The sequence below is a fragment of the Aegilops tauschii genome, chromosome 7, assembly GCF_002575655.3.
Source record: "Aegilops tauschii subsp. strangulata cultivar AL8/78 chromosome 7, Aet v6.0, whole genome shotgun sequence".
In the NCBI taxonomy this organism is placed as follows: Eukaryota; Viridiplantae; Streptophyta; class Magnoliopsida; order Poales; family Poaceae; genus Aegilops; species Aegilops tauschii.
Window position 1 is genome coordinate 183,844,434 of NC_053041.3, and position 14,653 is coordinate 183,859,086.

At 40.8% G+C, this 14,653-nt stretch overlaps 1 protein-coding gene across 2 annotated transcripts; it reads right to left on the reverse strand.

Moving 5' to 3' along the window:
- Positions 1-127: 127 nt before the first annotated feature.
- LOC109760004 (telomerase reverse transcriptase) lies at positions 128-11,435 on the reverse strand. Of its 2 annotated transcripts, XM_020318841.4 has the most exons (12): positions 11,078-11,435; positions 10,875-10,955; positions 10,158-10,211; positions 9,897-10,076; positions 8,297-8,887; positions 6,469-6,595; positions 5,351-5,480; positions 4,618-4,717; positions 3,050-4,126; positions 1,725-2,221; positions 943-1,209; positions 128-813 (listed from the first exon to the last, which is right to left on the reverse strand). In XM_020318841.4, exons 1-12 carry the CDS (start codon positions 11,396-11,398, stop codon positions 540-542), a joined length of 3,699 nt encoding a protein of 1,232 aa, XP_020174430.1. In that variant the 5' UTR covers positions 11,399-11,435; the 3' UTR covers positions 128-539. The 2 variants fall into 2 exon arrangements, with proteins under 2 accessions (XP_020174430.1, XP_040253156.1); XM_040397222.3 differs by lacking the exons at positions 4,618-4,717; positions 5,351-5,480; positions 6,469-6,595.
- Between the last annotated feature and the right edge of the window lie 3,218 nt (positions 11,436-14,653).

The window sequence follows — 14,653 nt, forward strand, 5'->3', positions numbered from 1 at the left end:
CGGAGGGAGTATGAGTAAAGATTTGGTGTCAATAGTCAGCATGTATTCCCTCCGTCCCAAAATAAGTGACTTAACTTTGTACAATGTAACTGAAAGTTGATTGAACAGTCTGAAACAACCAGCTGAGTGACCATCAAGAAAAAATGACTACTACTCTCGTTTGCTCATCAAGGCTTCTATAATAAGAATCTTTCGATGATGTTCTTTGACATTTAACCATCTCTTCATAACAACGGCGCAAAAGATTAATGACTAAAGTAAAATGTGATGTAGAGCTATGATGCTTGTTTGTTAATGAATTTAGCAGCTAATCAGACACATGGGATCAGATATAGGAACATATAAAATGCTGCAACAAGACTATGAAGTGAAAGCTTGGCGCAAACATGATGAATGTTACTGCCATTCCAGAAGCAACTAGTTTTCACCCTTTCTACCTGATGATATGGCAGGTAGAGCTGTATATAAGCCAAATCCTGCTAAAACTGTACCCACAAAATAAGAGTTCTCTGCAATACTCAGGCCCCTCGAGTTTCCTTCTAATATTTGAACTTCCAGAACATTGACGAGTGAGAATCATCCACAGCATAGCACAAACTGTCAGAATCACGGTCCATATGACCATAACCCTCAGCCTCTGCTATCAACAACGCCAACAAATCCTTGTAACGAGATTGTTTCTTTTGAAGCACGCGGATGTAGGCAGATAGTCCAAGCCAATTGGTTTCTTTGCGTCTTAGCTTTAGAACTGGGCGAACATTGGATTGCAGCTCCATATCTTGCATACGGCTAACAATCAGACTATGCATGTACCTATTCAACGGAAGAAGGGATTAGAAAGTTATACCTTGTTTGATGAAATAAGTGGATAGATAGTAAAGATAAAGCACTTCAGCGTAGTTTTTTGTATCACAAATATAAATGTCGAGAGAAATGAAATACCTGAAGGTCTTCTTAATGACATGCAGCAACTCGGGTTTGCTTATGCTGGAATAAGGCATGCTCCGCATATAGCAATGAAACTTCATTGCGCATAACAGGAAGGCTTGATATATATTCAGTCTTACAGTGCCCAGTGAGTTGATATTGGAGTCATAGAAAATGGGATGGCACTTCGGGCGCATATAATGACATAGCTTGCTGCGAAGGTACTTCATGGAAGAATGCATCTTCACAGTGATCGTGGAGATGATTGTAATGCCTAAATACCTGTTTGAGAAATGTGCATACTCATTACTAGTTCTTCAACAGTGTTTTATTAGGAAAATTAGTTTGTGAATACTCGTTGAACAAAATTAGAGGGGGGGGGGGGGGGGGGGGAGTTTGGACTGGATCACTGGAGAACCAGTAAGACGAACACTGCCAAATTAGGCAATAAAGCAAACGGACACCTTTGTTAAATTTACAAAATTTTGCTAACAGAAGCACTGGAGCTCGTGTGGTCTACTGTAAGTTCTCAACAAGCTTTCTAAAATAGACAAAAATTCAGGAGAATCTTGTATCAACATTTCAACTTATGTAATTGCCTGTGGTTTAAAAGAAATACACAAAAATGATTAATCCAGGTTTCAACAAAAAGATGGCAGAACCACAGCGGTGGTCAATGTATTTCTCAGGGTTATAAACAGGTCAACCGTCCTAGATCCATGTTCTGTATCACTGAAGATGGTCTCAATATTGATGAACTGAATCAACAAACTAAAACTAGAAACTGACAGACATACCTTGTATAATCAGCTTGAATTTCTAAATTTTCACAGTTTATAAGCAAACCACTCCATGGTATGAAAGTGACTCCATCATCGCCCCTGTAGAGCCTATTATCGCACTGCTCGTTATCTCCAATGTTGAAATTAAAACCATATTTGCTGTCATTCATGTAAGTATTGTAGTACACAAAACCTCTTCTCATCCTATTAAAGAAATTCAAAGCATGCTTCTTTGAGAGAGAGATAAACATGAAGTCATCAATGAACCTCATCATTAAAAATTCCGGTTCTGAAATAGCATCTCCTGAATTTCCATCATGCAGAAAATTCAATATCACAGAATTCTCAAGGTGACCATAGTATAGGGAACAAAGGTTAGGGGATAACTTGTTTCCTTGAGCAATCCCTACTTGCTGCAAGTAAAAATTATGCCCAATCTTCAGAATATTGCACTTGACTTGTTCGAAAAGGACACGTTGAAGCTCTTCCTTCCGAATTGTACTAACAGTTCCCTGATTTCACAAAAGGTAGAGCTTTAAGATATTCGGTTGGTCAATACTTGTATTCTGTGTGAGAAACAAACAACTGGAAGTAAACAGAATGTCAAAAAAGATAGAGCAACAGCATGGGCAAGCAAAAACTGAAAACATGTTCCAAAATCACTTTATACTCCCTTAGCCCTTCTCTCAGCTAATGGACCATGGATTTTAACTGTGGTGAAACTTCAATCAAATTTCATGAAACTTGCATATCTTGGTAGAGGACAGAACATGGCAATTATCTGCCAAAATATGGGTCAAATTTGAAAAATAAGCTCAGCGTTCACCGTCCTCACAAAGGCAAGACACCTAATCTGATATGTTTGTGTATTAGGTTAACAGACCAGATGACAAATGTGACCTATGCAGATATACTAGAAATCTGATTGCTCAAGAAGTTCCAAAGTGATTTTCTGAACATGGATGTGTAAACCCTTTTAGAAGCAAAGATTGTGTACATACATCATACGTCAATGCAATTGTGTGATCACAGCTTTACTTACCAGATGGATTACATATTTACATTAAAGAACTCACCCCAGAAGTATGTGCCAGAATATATAACATCGCTAGCATTTTATTAATTATGTTCCATAATTAGTAGGTCCTGTGAAGAACTTTTATTTTTGCATTAGACTTCCATAGACATGAAGGTGGAAATGCAAAGCTGACCCCCTAACTAAATGGGATAGGCAGAACATTATGATTTCAGTAGCTTTCGCCTTTAGTGACAAGCATTTGCATACACGTTCAGTAACAAGTCAAACACCAGAACAAATGAAATAAGCTCTGATACAGTACCTGATCAACTAGAATGCCACCACCTGATGACGGCTGAATTGAGAAATCGTTAATACTGTTTCCGTTGCTGACGGATACATTTGAATCAAAGCGGTAAGCCACATTCTTAGACCTACTGTAAATTACTTTGGTACATTTTCTCAAGGCATACTCATCACCTTTCAGAACATCATCCATAATTTTCAGTAGCACGTCATGATTAACACAATCAAATGCCTTAGATACATCAGCAACCACAATATATATCTTTGACTCTTTCAACTGTCTTCTTACTGAAGACATAAAACTGGAAAGATTTTTGTAAACACCATCATAATCAAAAACAGAAGAACCAAACATCTCTGGGTTATCATCCCTTATTTTTTTAATAACTAAATGACACTTGTTGAGAATACCATCCTTTGACTGAGCTTTAAAATTTACTAATGGTCTGATATCTTTTGCTTTTGGAAGAAATCTCACTCTTGAAGAACGGTACAAATGTTTTATTGCTCTCCTCGATGTACCACGCAAAATCTTGAAGCTCTGCGCATTTAAGGAAGCAATAGTATTGCTAGTTAGGTTCCTCCACACTGACTTTGGATAATAGAAAACATCATATCGTTTTGTTTCTCTTTCTGTAACATAAAAGTATGTACTGATCAATGGGATCACAATGTCAGAAAATAACCAGCTAATCCAACAATGCAAGAGATTGTTCTGTTTCTGCTCCTCTGTACCATTTGACAGCCCAGTCTCTTCTCCAAGTAGTACAGAACAAAAGCAACTAGTGAATCCAATTTTTGATAGCCAAGAATATTCTGGTGCTTTCAACTCACGAATACAATCAGTTACTTGAAATGTTTCAAACCTGCGTAACCTTATAAACTTCCAAATGTTCACCCTTAAAGATCTCTTACTAGAAGGATTCCCTAACAAAGGCTGTGGTATGATACGTGTCAACACTGCCCAGACAAAGGATACTACTTGCTGATGTGTACTGTAAGCTTCCAACTGAGCAAAAGATTCACCACAATATGCTGATTTTCCTCCTGTTGAATATTGTATGTTGCCTGAAGGGAGCCCATCTTTTGCCACCTGCTTTGTATTAAAAGAGTATATGGCATCATTCTTCTAGTTTCACATTAATACGTTTGTGCCATTTCGACCAAGTAAACAATATACCAGCCTGTGTAGAATGAAACGTCCAAACACATACATAATGCTGCATGTTTCACCAGCATAACAGTTAAGAGGCCAGTAAGTCATGCCCTAACAGAACATTTTTTTCCCTATTCTAACCAGATGAAAAGTAGGAGGGGGGTGTTTCTCCTCTCTAAGAGTCAAAGTATATAAGCAGAATCAATTATGCTGAACCAGTGACAGTGGGACGTAGCTTGCCACACTTGACACTAGATTGTGGCGAACTGTAGAAAGCAACAAAAACAAGCCCTATAATTTCAACACTTAAAGCAAATAACTATAGGATAGTTCAGACAAAAGGATAAGAGAAGGCAAAATAGCCAGACTATTTTATTGTTTGATTCTTAGTAATAGTACTCAAAAGTGGTTTAATTGTTCAAAAGTACCTTAGACTTAACAGAACAATGCTTCAGAAATAGTTTCTTGTACTGGCAGCGTTTAGAATTCCTTACGAGATTTTTCACTAGTTGAAGCATCCAATGATACCTGGTAACAGGAATCATTAACCACTTACAATAATAGAGCCAGATAGATAAAAAATCAAAAAGATGAAGTGATGAACATATTATCCTGCATAAGTGTGACAACGGGCGAGAAAGTAATATCTTCAGAATAACGATATCATGGCCTCCATTAATGCATTTGCAGTGGCTTACATAAGGTTAACATGTGTGACTAAAAAAGGATGGGAACGGAGCAAAAATACGGAGACATTTTTAAGGAGTAGTGTATAATGTATATATCTCCATATGCCCTTTAGCACAAGATATAAAGGCCCGCATAAATGTTTACATGTATCTTATTGCAGTAGAGGAAAACTGATCCAATCTTTCCTGTTAATAAACGAACAAAATTGTGTACACACCTCCTCATCCAATGGTGACAAATTTAAACCTTTAAGATACTTTATTCGCCTGGCAGTAGGCCACTAATATATTGTCATTACTTTGGATTAGTAAGTTAGATAATAAAATATGTAGTAATGGTATCTCAAACAGACGTGTTCAGTAGTACCATGTGTTTGACAGAGGAAGGTGAAATTGAGATCCTCACATGCAGTCTAAAGCATATGTGCAAAGTTATGCAAAATGCTGAACTGACATGCTGGTATTGACTCACAGGCAATTAGAATTTGGTCTGGAAGATCCATGGCAATCACATTGGAAGAACTTTATGCAGCATTCCTTGATTCCAAATATGCGCTTTAATAAAGACAGTGCGTCTGGTCCTTTCCTTTTATTTGTCAAGTCTAACAGTATTAAGGAAAGTTTGCAGAAGATACTATGACAAATAATATATACAGCATACATACAAATACACGGTAAGATTTGCCAAGTGTCACCTGTGAACCTCCAAATGTCAGCATTTCAACAATCTAGTGCTTTACGTTTTTTTCCATCATGTAACATCTTGTAAAATGTAGGTCCTCAAAAGAGTAAGTATAAAATACAGAGGAAACACATGCAACAAAAGAAGTATTAACATAAAACAAACCAAACACATACCAGAGCTACAAAATAATATCCACGAGACCTTTTTAGCAGAAGAAATTAGCCTGGAATGAACTGATTTGGTTTTTCATATATCACACATTCATGCATATCATTTGAAGGGAAGACTAAGGCTGATTAATGTAAACTATTTACAAGTTATTTGAAACTATTCGGAAGTTTCCTCCGAGTAGCATAGTAGATAACGAAATTTTGCAACTAGGTGTTAGTTCCGCCTACAAAATTTTGAACTGATTTACCCTCAGATCCATAGTTGCAAGCCTCATATTTCATGAAATTATATTCAGATACACATCTCTATCAAAATAGGAACGGTACATTGTATTTACAATATGGTTGAACGTTTGTAAATCAGATGATGTGGTCAATGGTAACTAGGAAAACGTTACTGTGAGTACACCATACGAGATACATGGCAAAATTATCCAGGGAAGGGTGCCAACATACTGTGACAGAGTACACCTAGTGACATACATATGGAACAAAAGCTCCAAAAAATATCCCACGTTGCTATGTAAGTCACTAATTATCTTATCACTTCCACACAGAACCTTGCTCCCCTCCACTGATACTCCCCCAACAAGAAAGACAAGAAAACTGAGAGTAGGTTTCGTTCTCCAGTTACTGCAACTTTAGAACTATTCTGTTGACAATAATTGCAGGGTACCATTTCAAGAGATTGACACACTTCAAGCTTTGACAGGTACTAAAATAGCAAAAGGATACTGCTGCGATGGAAGACATTCTCAGATATTTCTTTGTTATAGAAAATGGCCTGTCTTGGTATCAAAGAATCTACTGACACACATTTCGAAGCATTCAACATTAAGCAATTGAAACAGATGGAACCACTCTGCAAGTAAAAAAGTATGTTGAGGAAACAACAGCAACATAAAAACTGCAAGTGGTTGTGTAGCAAGCCAATTGATCAGTGCTGCTGAATTTCAAGAACACTCCAAGTAGAAACACACAAAGCCCATTATCAAACAGCAGTAGCAATGTCCACAAAAATCGCAAAAAAAGAGTCACATGCTGCACTTAGTAGGTTGCAGTTTCGGCGAGTTCCACCGCATGGGCATACAGTATTCGCCTTTGGTGGTGACTGGAGAGGTAATGTCTACCAGTGACTAATGCTGTAGCTCTAGAGTTTAACATCCCTTTCGGTATTATTGATCAAAACACAATGGTGGCCTCTCTTTAGAGACTAAAAAACATGAATCAATTCATCAGGATATGGCAAGCAGCTAAATACTTGGGAAACAAATTCAAGCTAATCAATCTAATTAGATAGATATCCTGGCTGACTTGGCTATAAAGTCACTGTCCCTGGGGGGGGGGGGGGGGGGGGGGGGGGGGGCATGCCGCATGCGGCAGCACTCATATAAGCAGCCCCGCACACATTTACCAATAGAGAAGCTTGTCCAACATCATCTGAGATGGTTTGACCATTTGAGCATATTCAGCGCAGGCATCCAGAAGCTCCAGTGCATAGCGGGCGGCTAAAGCATGCTGATAATGTCAAGAGAAGTCGGGGTAGACCAAACTTGACATGAGAGGAGTCCATAAAGAGAGATCTGAAGGACTGATCCAAGGGTGCTAATCCATGCATCAGACGTAATGAAAGGACCAGCTGACTCATCGTGCAAGTAGTGCCGTGTGTAGCATCGCTCTATCACCAAAGAAACAGCAATGGGCAGGGGTGCGTGGAAGTTAGCTATCCACGTGCCAGAACCATGAGTTGATTTTGAGATCTTATGGGTTTCAGCTCTAGCCTACCCCAACTTGTTTGGGACTAAAGGCTTTGTTGTTGTTGTTGTTGTTGTATGGGTTAATGAGATCTACTAGAGATGCCAGGCTCACCCAGCAGCAAGACTTTGTACAAGTTATGTAGAGAAGCTCATTTGGGTGCAGTCATATGGAATTCTAAGAAAGGGTGGTATATAAGCCCAATGACAGGGATGTTTTGTAAGAAAAAAGGGTAACCAAGCTAGTAATAATTCATTAGAAACATTCGCGTAATTATCAAATGAAACAGGAACGGGAGAATGCATATAATCCTGAAGACATGGACTTGACTAAAATCACAAATTGTATCCTGCAAGAGCACATCATAGTTCCAATTTTATGACTAACAAATATTCAATGCACAAATATATGATTTTCATGACTGATTGAGAAATAGTCACAACAAAGATATGGTTTTCTGGTCTACTTTTTACCACATGCTGGTAAAATATGCAGTTTGACAATGCAAAGAGGTGCTATTGAGGATTTATCATTCCATTGTCTCACCAATATGTGACCCTAGGATCAGCATGTCGGTGAGGCACTAAGTGGAAAATCTTCAAGTGTCAATATTCGCATCTTCTATTTTCCTCTCATCCAAGTTATTGCTTTTGACACTACTATATAACTTGGAGACTATAACGTTACAACAGTAGTCAAAAATCAAAATGAATGGAATAACTAATGATTTAGGCAGGTAGACAGAACTTGAGTGTAAGCACAAAAGAAACGGTAATAACAAATAACAGGAGATTGGGAAGGAACTGACATTCAGTTGTGAGTAGCTGGAGGGTCCTACTTTGGGACTTGTACATTGGACTCCTGATTTACTGTAACCACACAATAGATCCTGGGAAGGACTAGTATCTAACACAGAACTAGGTGGCTTCTTTAATGACAGGACAGGTACATTGCATGGCTCTTCAGTTTGTGAAACAAATTCACCATTGTTCATTCCAATAGAAATGTTATCTGCAGTACGCTTCAAGGAGTGTGTTTGACCATTCACTCCAGCAGCTGAGCCATCTGATAAGAGATTACACAGAGCGTAATTACTGTCGTTTAATTTACTTAACTCTGTCAAGTTATCTTCGTTACAGAACTGCTTCTGCTTACTGCAGCGCTGCCAGCTGTACAATCTTTTTCTTTTCCTAGGCTTCCGGGTAAAGCAATTGGAACAGTTACATCCATCACTTGAACAATTAGGCTTTATAACTCTTTCAGCATCACAACTTCCAGAACTTTGTAGAGCATCACATTTCTGAGTGTTATCTGAACAGTAAAACGCAGAGTCTGAACTGTTGCCACGATTGCCTCCGGTTATGTTTAGTTTCATCTTTGCATTACGCAACACATGGCACTGAGATCAAAAGACATGCAGTATCCGATCAGTTTATTAGAAAAAATATACCATAGCATTCACAGTGTGCTTGTTTGATAAAAGAACATTCGGCAGTGAGGTCATCAAGACATTTTAAGCATGTAGTATCAAAGAACATTATCAAGAAAGCCAATTCCTGGTTGAAGAAAACTCGGGACATGGTAATGAATTCTACAACAAACTGGGTGCTGCCATCTTGATTATTTGTATTCAAATGCTTAATCAGTTTGTTTACTTTTTAAATGCAGATATAAAACAAACCAGAGTAAACTACCAATTGTTTACACCACATAAAGAAAAGTCAAACTATTAAGAGTAGTACTAATACAACGCTGTTTTCCATCCCCAACGTAATAGCATGTATGTAGAGACTTGTTTGGAATGGAAAAATGGAAGATTCTCTCAGCTATTGAAAACCTGAACCTGCGTGAGGAGCCTTATTTCCATGGCAGAACATCAGTCAAATAAAATTTATAATGTCATTTGGGTTAGTAACCACGTACTAGGCCCAGCCACCCATAGCCGGTTTCGATTAAGGGATAAGATCCACCATTAGAATTGGAATTTTTTTATTAATATGTCAATATATACTCATCTGACATAGTTTGAGTTGATAGGCCTCTATATAGAGAGGAGCTTTTGATGAATTAATCAAGCAAGAACAATATAAATTAATTACTAGTCCCCTACATCATCCCAGTCTCTGATCTCTCCTATCTCCTTGCAGACGAGCCGTTATAGCTATCTTTCTGGTGGTATTTATCCGTCATCAACCCTAGTGCATCGCAGTATGTCCGAATGGTTTTCGCTGTGCATGTGCCAGTCCAGACAGGTAGTATTTTTGTGTGCATGGAGAGTCATAGCCAGGTTGAAATTAATTGTAACCTGAAGAGCTTCCAGACTGGGACCAAAGATTTAAGTTGGCATAACAAGACACGGACCTAAATAAATAATCACTGGGCCACATGATCTGAAGATAAATTCTTACCATAGGACATTTGACTTTTGTAGATCTGGATTGTTGTTTTCTTGCCATGGTACTGGCAAATATAGGCTTGTGCAGAACAATGTTGAGTGGAACACCAGTCACCTGAAAGTAATCACTCTTTTTAATGGGCAAAAAGACTGCTGAATGCCGCAGAATATAGCACATGAGAAGATCCCCAATCTGAAAGACAACAAGTTTCTGTCAAGCAAAGGATATGAGGAACTTTACTAAGCCAAGAAAAAGGATTTCCTTTACACTTACTCTATGCAGGAGAATATTCCAGGATGAAGAAGAAACAAGGTTAGCCTGGCCACCCTAGTAAGCATAAAGATTTAAAAGCATTAATGAAAAATATAAAAAGAGCAAAAAATAATTGTACCAATGGATCAAGCATGTCAACCTTCCAATCCAAGAAAAGGTTGTCCTTACCTACTAAGATTAAGCTCCGTATGTAGTGAGGACATAGAGCAGCAAGAATTGGTTATGGGGTTTACTGGTTTATATACAATTTTGAAAAGTTTTACATCAGTACAAAGCTCGTACCATTTTCACATATCCAATACAAATGTCAGCAAATATATTGATGGTCAAACATTAAGATCAAATGCACTCATCGTACGATGCCACTTACAAAGTTGTCGATGCCAAAGAAAAGTAGTACAAAACTTTGTACTCAAAATTACATGGTATATTTTCACAACTGAAGAACCTAATCTGGTTACACGAATTGCAGACTGCCAATACCACACATCCACAACACCAACAACCCTTACATGAAGGAAGATGCTACTGAAGTGGCACAGCCTTCATCACAGGTTTTCACAACAGCTCACAATTTGTTTCTGGAGAAGTGCGAAAAATTGATAGTAAAACATACGAAGGCAATGCTATGCTAGACAATAAAACGTGCGGCAGCAATTTCTTTTACATGCCACAAATCATTCGCCACCTTTCAATAAAAAATGGCATTCATCGTACCTGATGGATACCATTGCAGAGGACGTTCTTGGTTCTACAGGAGCGATCCGTCAAGATCCACTTTATCGTCTCCCGAACGAGCTGGGGCGTACGTAGCACAATGCAGGCAAACGAACGGCAGCCTCAGATATATATACCCAACAAGAAACGAGAAATCTAGCCACCCCAAGCACGACACGAGCAAGGATAGAAAATACAGAAACCTGGGCCTGCGAGTGCCCGGCGTTCCCTGGGGTGTACCGCGGCGGCGGGGGCGCGGCCGGCTCGGGCTCGACGGCGCAGACGGCGCGGGTGACGAGGCGGCGGTACGCGACGGGGTCGCCGTCGCGGAGGAGGTGCGCCCAGCGGCGGCACGCGAGGCACCCGGAGGCCGCGCCGCGGCAGACGGGGCAGGGGGCGCCGGGGGGCGGGGACGGGGGCAGCAGCGCGATGATCGCGCGGCCGAGCGGGCGGGCGTGGGAGCCGTAGGCCAGGCGGAGCTCCGGGCGGCCGCCGAACGCGCGACGGCGGCGCCGCCGCGCCATAATGCGAGCGCGTCGCTGGCGGGGCGAGCGAGGGGGGAGGCGCCTGCGGCGGCCCGGGGGGGGGGGGGGGGGGGGGGGGGGGAGTGGCGTTTGAGGCGGGATTTTGAAGCGGCGGGGCGGGTCAAAAAGTTTCCGCCAAATTTTCTTCCGTGCCTCGTGTTTTTTTAATTGTTTGGATTGCTTATCACATGGTTTCATATGTTGTGCCTTTTCTCGTGTTGGTTGGTTCGGCGACGGTTCGTGCGCTTGCGTCGGGATTCGGGGAGGGTGGACCTACTACGATGTTCTTTTGTTTTAGGAAATCGTTGTCACTTTATTCAAAGTTCATGGCTCCCTCGGTAGCAATCTTCGAGCTAACACACTCACAAGATACATGAAGCCAAATTTTACATAAAGATTTAATAAAACATTTCCTAGCTAAAAATGTGCGACTTTATTTCAACGTCGCATCCAAGCAACCCTAAACTTCTGAAAAAAGCTCAGTAAATTTTTGACCTCCTCAACTAGTTGCCCATTAGTTGAGAAATCATTTTATCCATTCTTGATCTTACTCACCGCTCCCTGAGAATCTGTTTCGAGGATCACCTTCTGGACTTGTAGTTCTTGAACCAGGATTAGAGCCCTCCGGCACGCCAATAGTTCGTCCACCTCTGCATCGTGAGTGGAGGGGAAAAAATGGCATGAACTACGGTGTTATGTGCCAAGCGGATGTGGTGTGAGCCAGTCACGTCAAAGCCCTATGGCGCCTTCCCATTGACCAATCCACGGCAACAGAGTTCAAAATGAGAGCACATAGTGATTCTCTGAGATGGTCATGGAGATATGATGTGCATGCATGTGTTTGAATATATGTGTGTGTATAAGCGTCTGTGTCTGTACTGTGATAAATACTCAATGGCGTAGCCAGGATAGGGCCAGGCCCCAGGCTGAACACGGATCGAGGATGCTACAATCAATAAAGGAAAGTGATTCCTCGTCCAGCGTCGGATCATTGTTGGTCATACGGTGCAGAAGACGCGTCTCGATTGAGTCGTGCATGCTATTACTAGGGGTGAAGGGTGTCCCACCAAGACATTTTGGCTCATGATTTTTGCTTCCAGCTTACTGTTGCTTTCACCGATCCATTTTGTCCTTGCACTCGCATAGACGGAGCACGGGCGATTTGGCGGCGATCATGGACCGAGGGTGGCCTAAATCGCTATAACCCATCTGGACCGACAATAGTGAACGACTGGTATGTCGCAACGCTCGTAGCAACTCGCCATCAGCGACCTATGGAACATCAATTCGTTTGAAACCGGTAGACCTTAGACATGGAGGTTGAAATTATAGTAGATCAGAGGTGATTTGTGAGATTTGATCCCATTCTTGATTGTGATCGCCTCCTATTTAGTTTTTGGCCCAATTGCCCTGTAATTGATGATGCTTCAGTTTTAACAATATACATGAGATACATGTCTGTATGTTATGAAAATTTGAGGAATACTCACGTAAAAATGCATTTAAAAATTTGTCGTCCAAACAAGATTTGGAATTGAAGCCTAACTAAAATTCCATGAACCAATTTAGTGAACAACCAAACAAGTGATTTAGAATTTAAACTCATTTTAGTTTCGCTCAGTGGGAGCATATCAAAATAGCTCAGTAACTGCAAGAAGCTTACCCTCATAAATATGTCCTTTAATGCCTTGCAATATGATTCAAACTCACCAGAACAGAATTCCATCCCTATTCCTATATTATTCACCTACGAAGCTAGATACCTACTAGAATGAAGATTGGAAAGTCATGGAAGTCGTGGGAAGGAAGGAATGAGGTATAGCGAATTGATATTCCAACCCAATTTAATACGAGTAAATTGAAAAAATCATCACAATTGGGGACTCTAATTCACAAAACCACCACCTTTCGAGCTTCGTGATGGAGACGACGGCGTCGGCGCATAGGAGGTGTTCGTAAGAATGCTTGAGGAAGAGAGAGGAGCAAACACACTGGTTGGGGTCCTATGTCTAGCTTAACATGGAGCGAAACTTTCTAACCGCGTGTGACGAGCACCGTCTTTACCCGGCCCACGTGGCACCTGTCATCGGGACCCACTGGTCAGATTTTCACCCAAACAACTCCAATTGCTCATTTAGTGTTTTCTCAAAACTGCCAACACAATAGTGGTGGTTTTTTGAAAAAAAGACCATAAGGTGGTGGTTTTGTGAATTAGGGTCCCCAATTGTGGTGATTTTTTTTTGCAATTTACTCAATTTAATACAGAGCTCTCCAATATGGACATCCAAACGAAGCTTAGGCCAACTCCAACCGGGAGACCCATTTTGTCCGTTTGGGTCATCAGGACAAAAAACTTGGCCCAAGGAAAAGATCCATTTGGACAAATTGTTCGTCTCGTGCCCGTTTGTTGTCCACCCCGAGCCAAACTTGGCCCAAATATGGGTTAAAATGTTGGGGAAGGTAGTATTTCAAAAATATTCCTACGATCACGCAAGATCTATCTAGGAGAAGCATAGCAACGACCGGGGAGAGTGTGTCCACGTACCCTCGTAGACCGAAAGCAAAAGCGTTAAGTAACGTGGTTGATGTAGTCGAACGTCTTCGTGATCCAACCGATCAAGTACCAAACGCACGACACCTCCGCGATCTGCACATGTTCAGCTCGGTGACGTCCCTCGAACTCTAGATCCAGCTGAGGCCGAGGGAGAGTTCCGTCAGCACGACGGTGTGGTGACGATGATGATGAAGTTACCGGCGCAGGGGCTTCGCCTAAGCACTACTACGATATGACCGAGGTGTAAAACTATGGAGGGGGGCACCGCACACGGCTAAAGATCAACTTGTGTGTCTATGAAGGAAATATGCCCTAGAGGCAATAATAAAGTTATTATTTAGTTCCTTATATCATGATAAATGTTTATTATTCATGCTAGAATTGTATTAACAGGAAACATGATACATGTGTGAATACATAGCCAAACAGAGTGTCACTAGTATGCCTCTATTTGACTAGCTCGTTGATCAAAGATGGTTATGTTTCCTAGCCATTGACATGAGTTGTCATTTGATTAACGGGGTCACATCATTAGGAGAATGATGTGATTGACTTGACCCATTCCGTTAGCTTAGCACTCGATCGTTTAGTATGTTGCTATTGCTTTCTTCATGACTTATACATGTTCCTATGACTATGAGATTATGCAACTCCCGTTTACCGGAGGAACACTTTGTGTGCTACCAAACGTCAAAACGTAA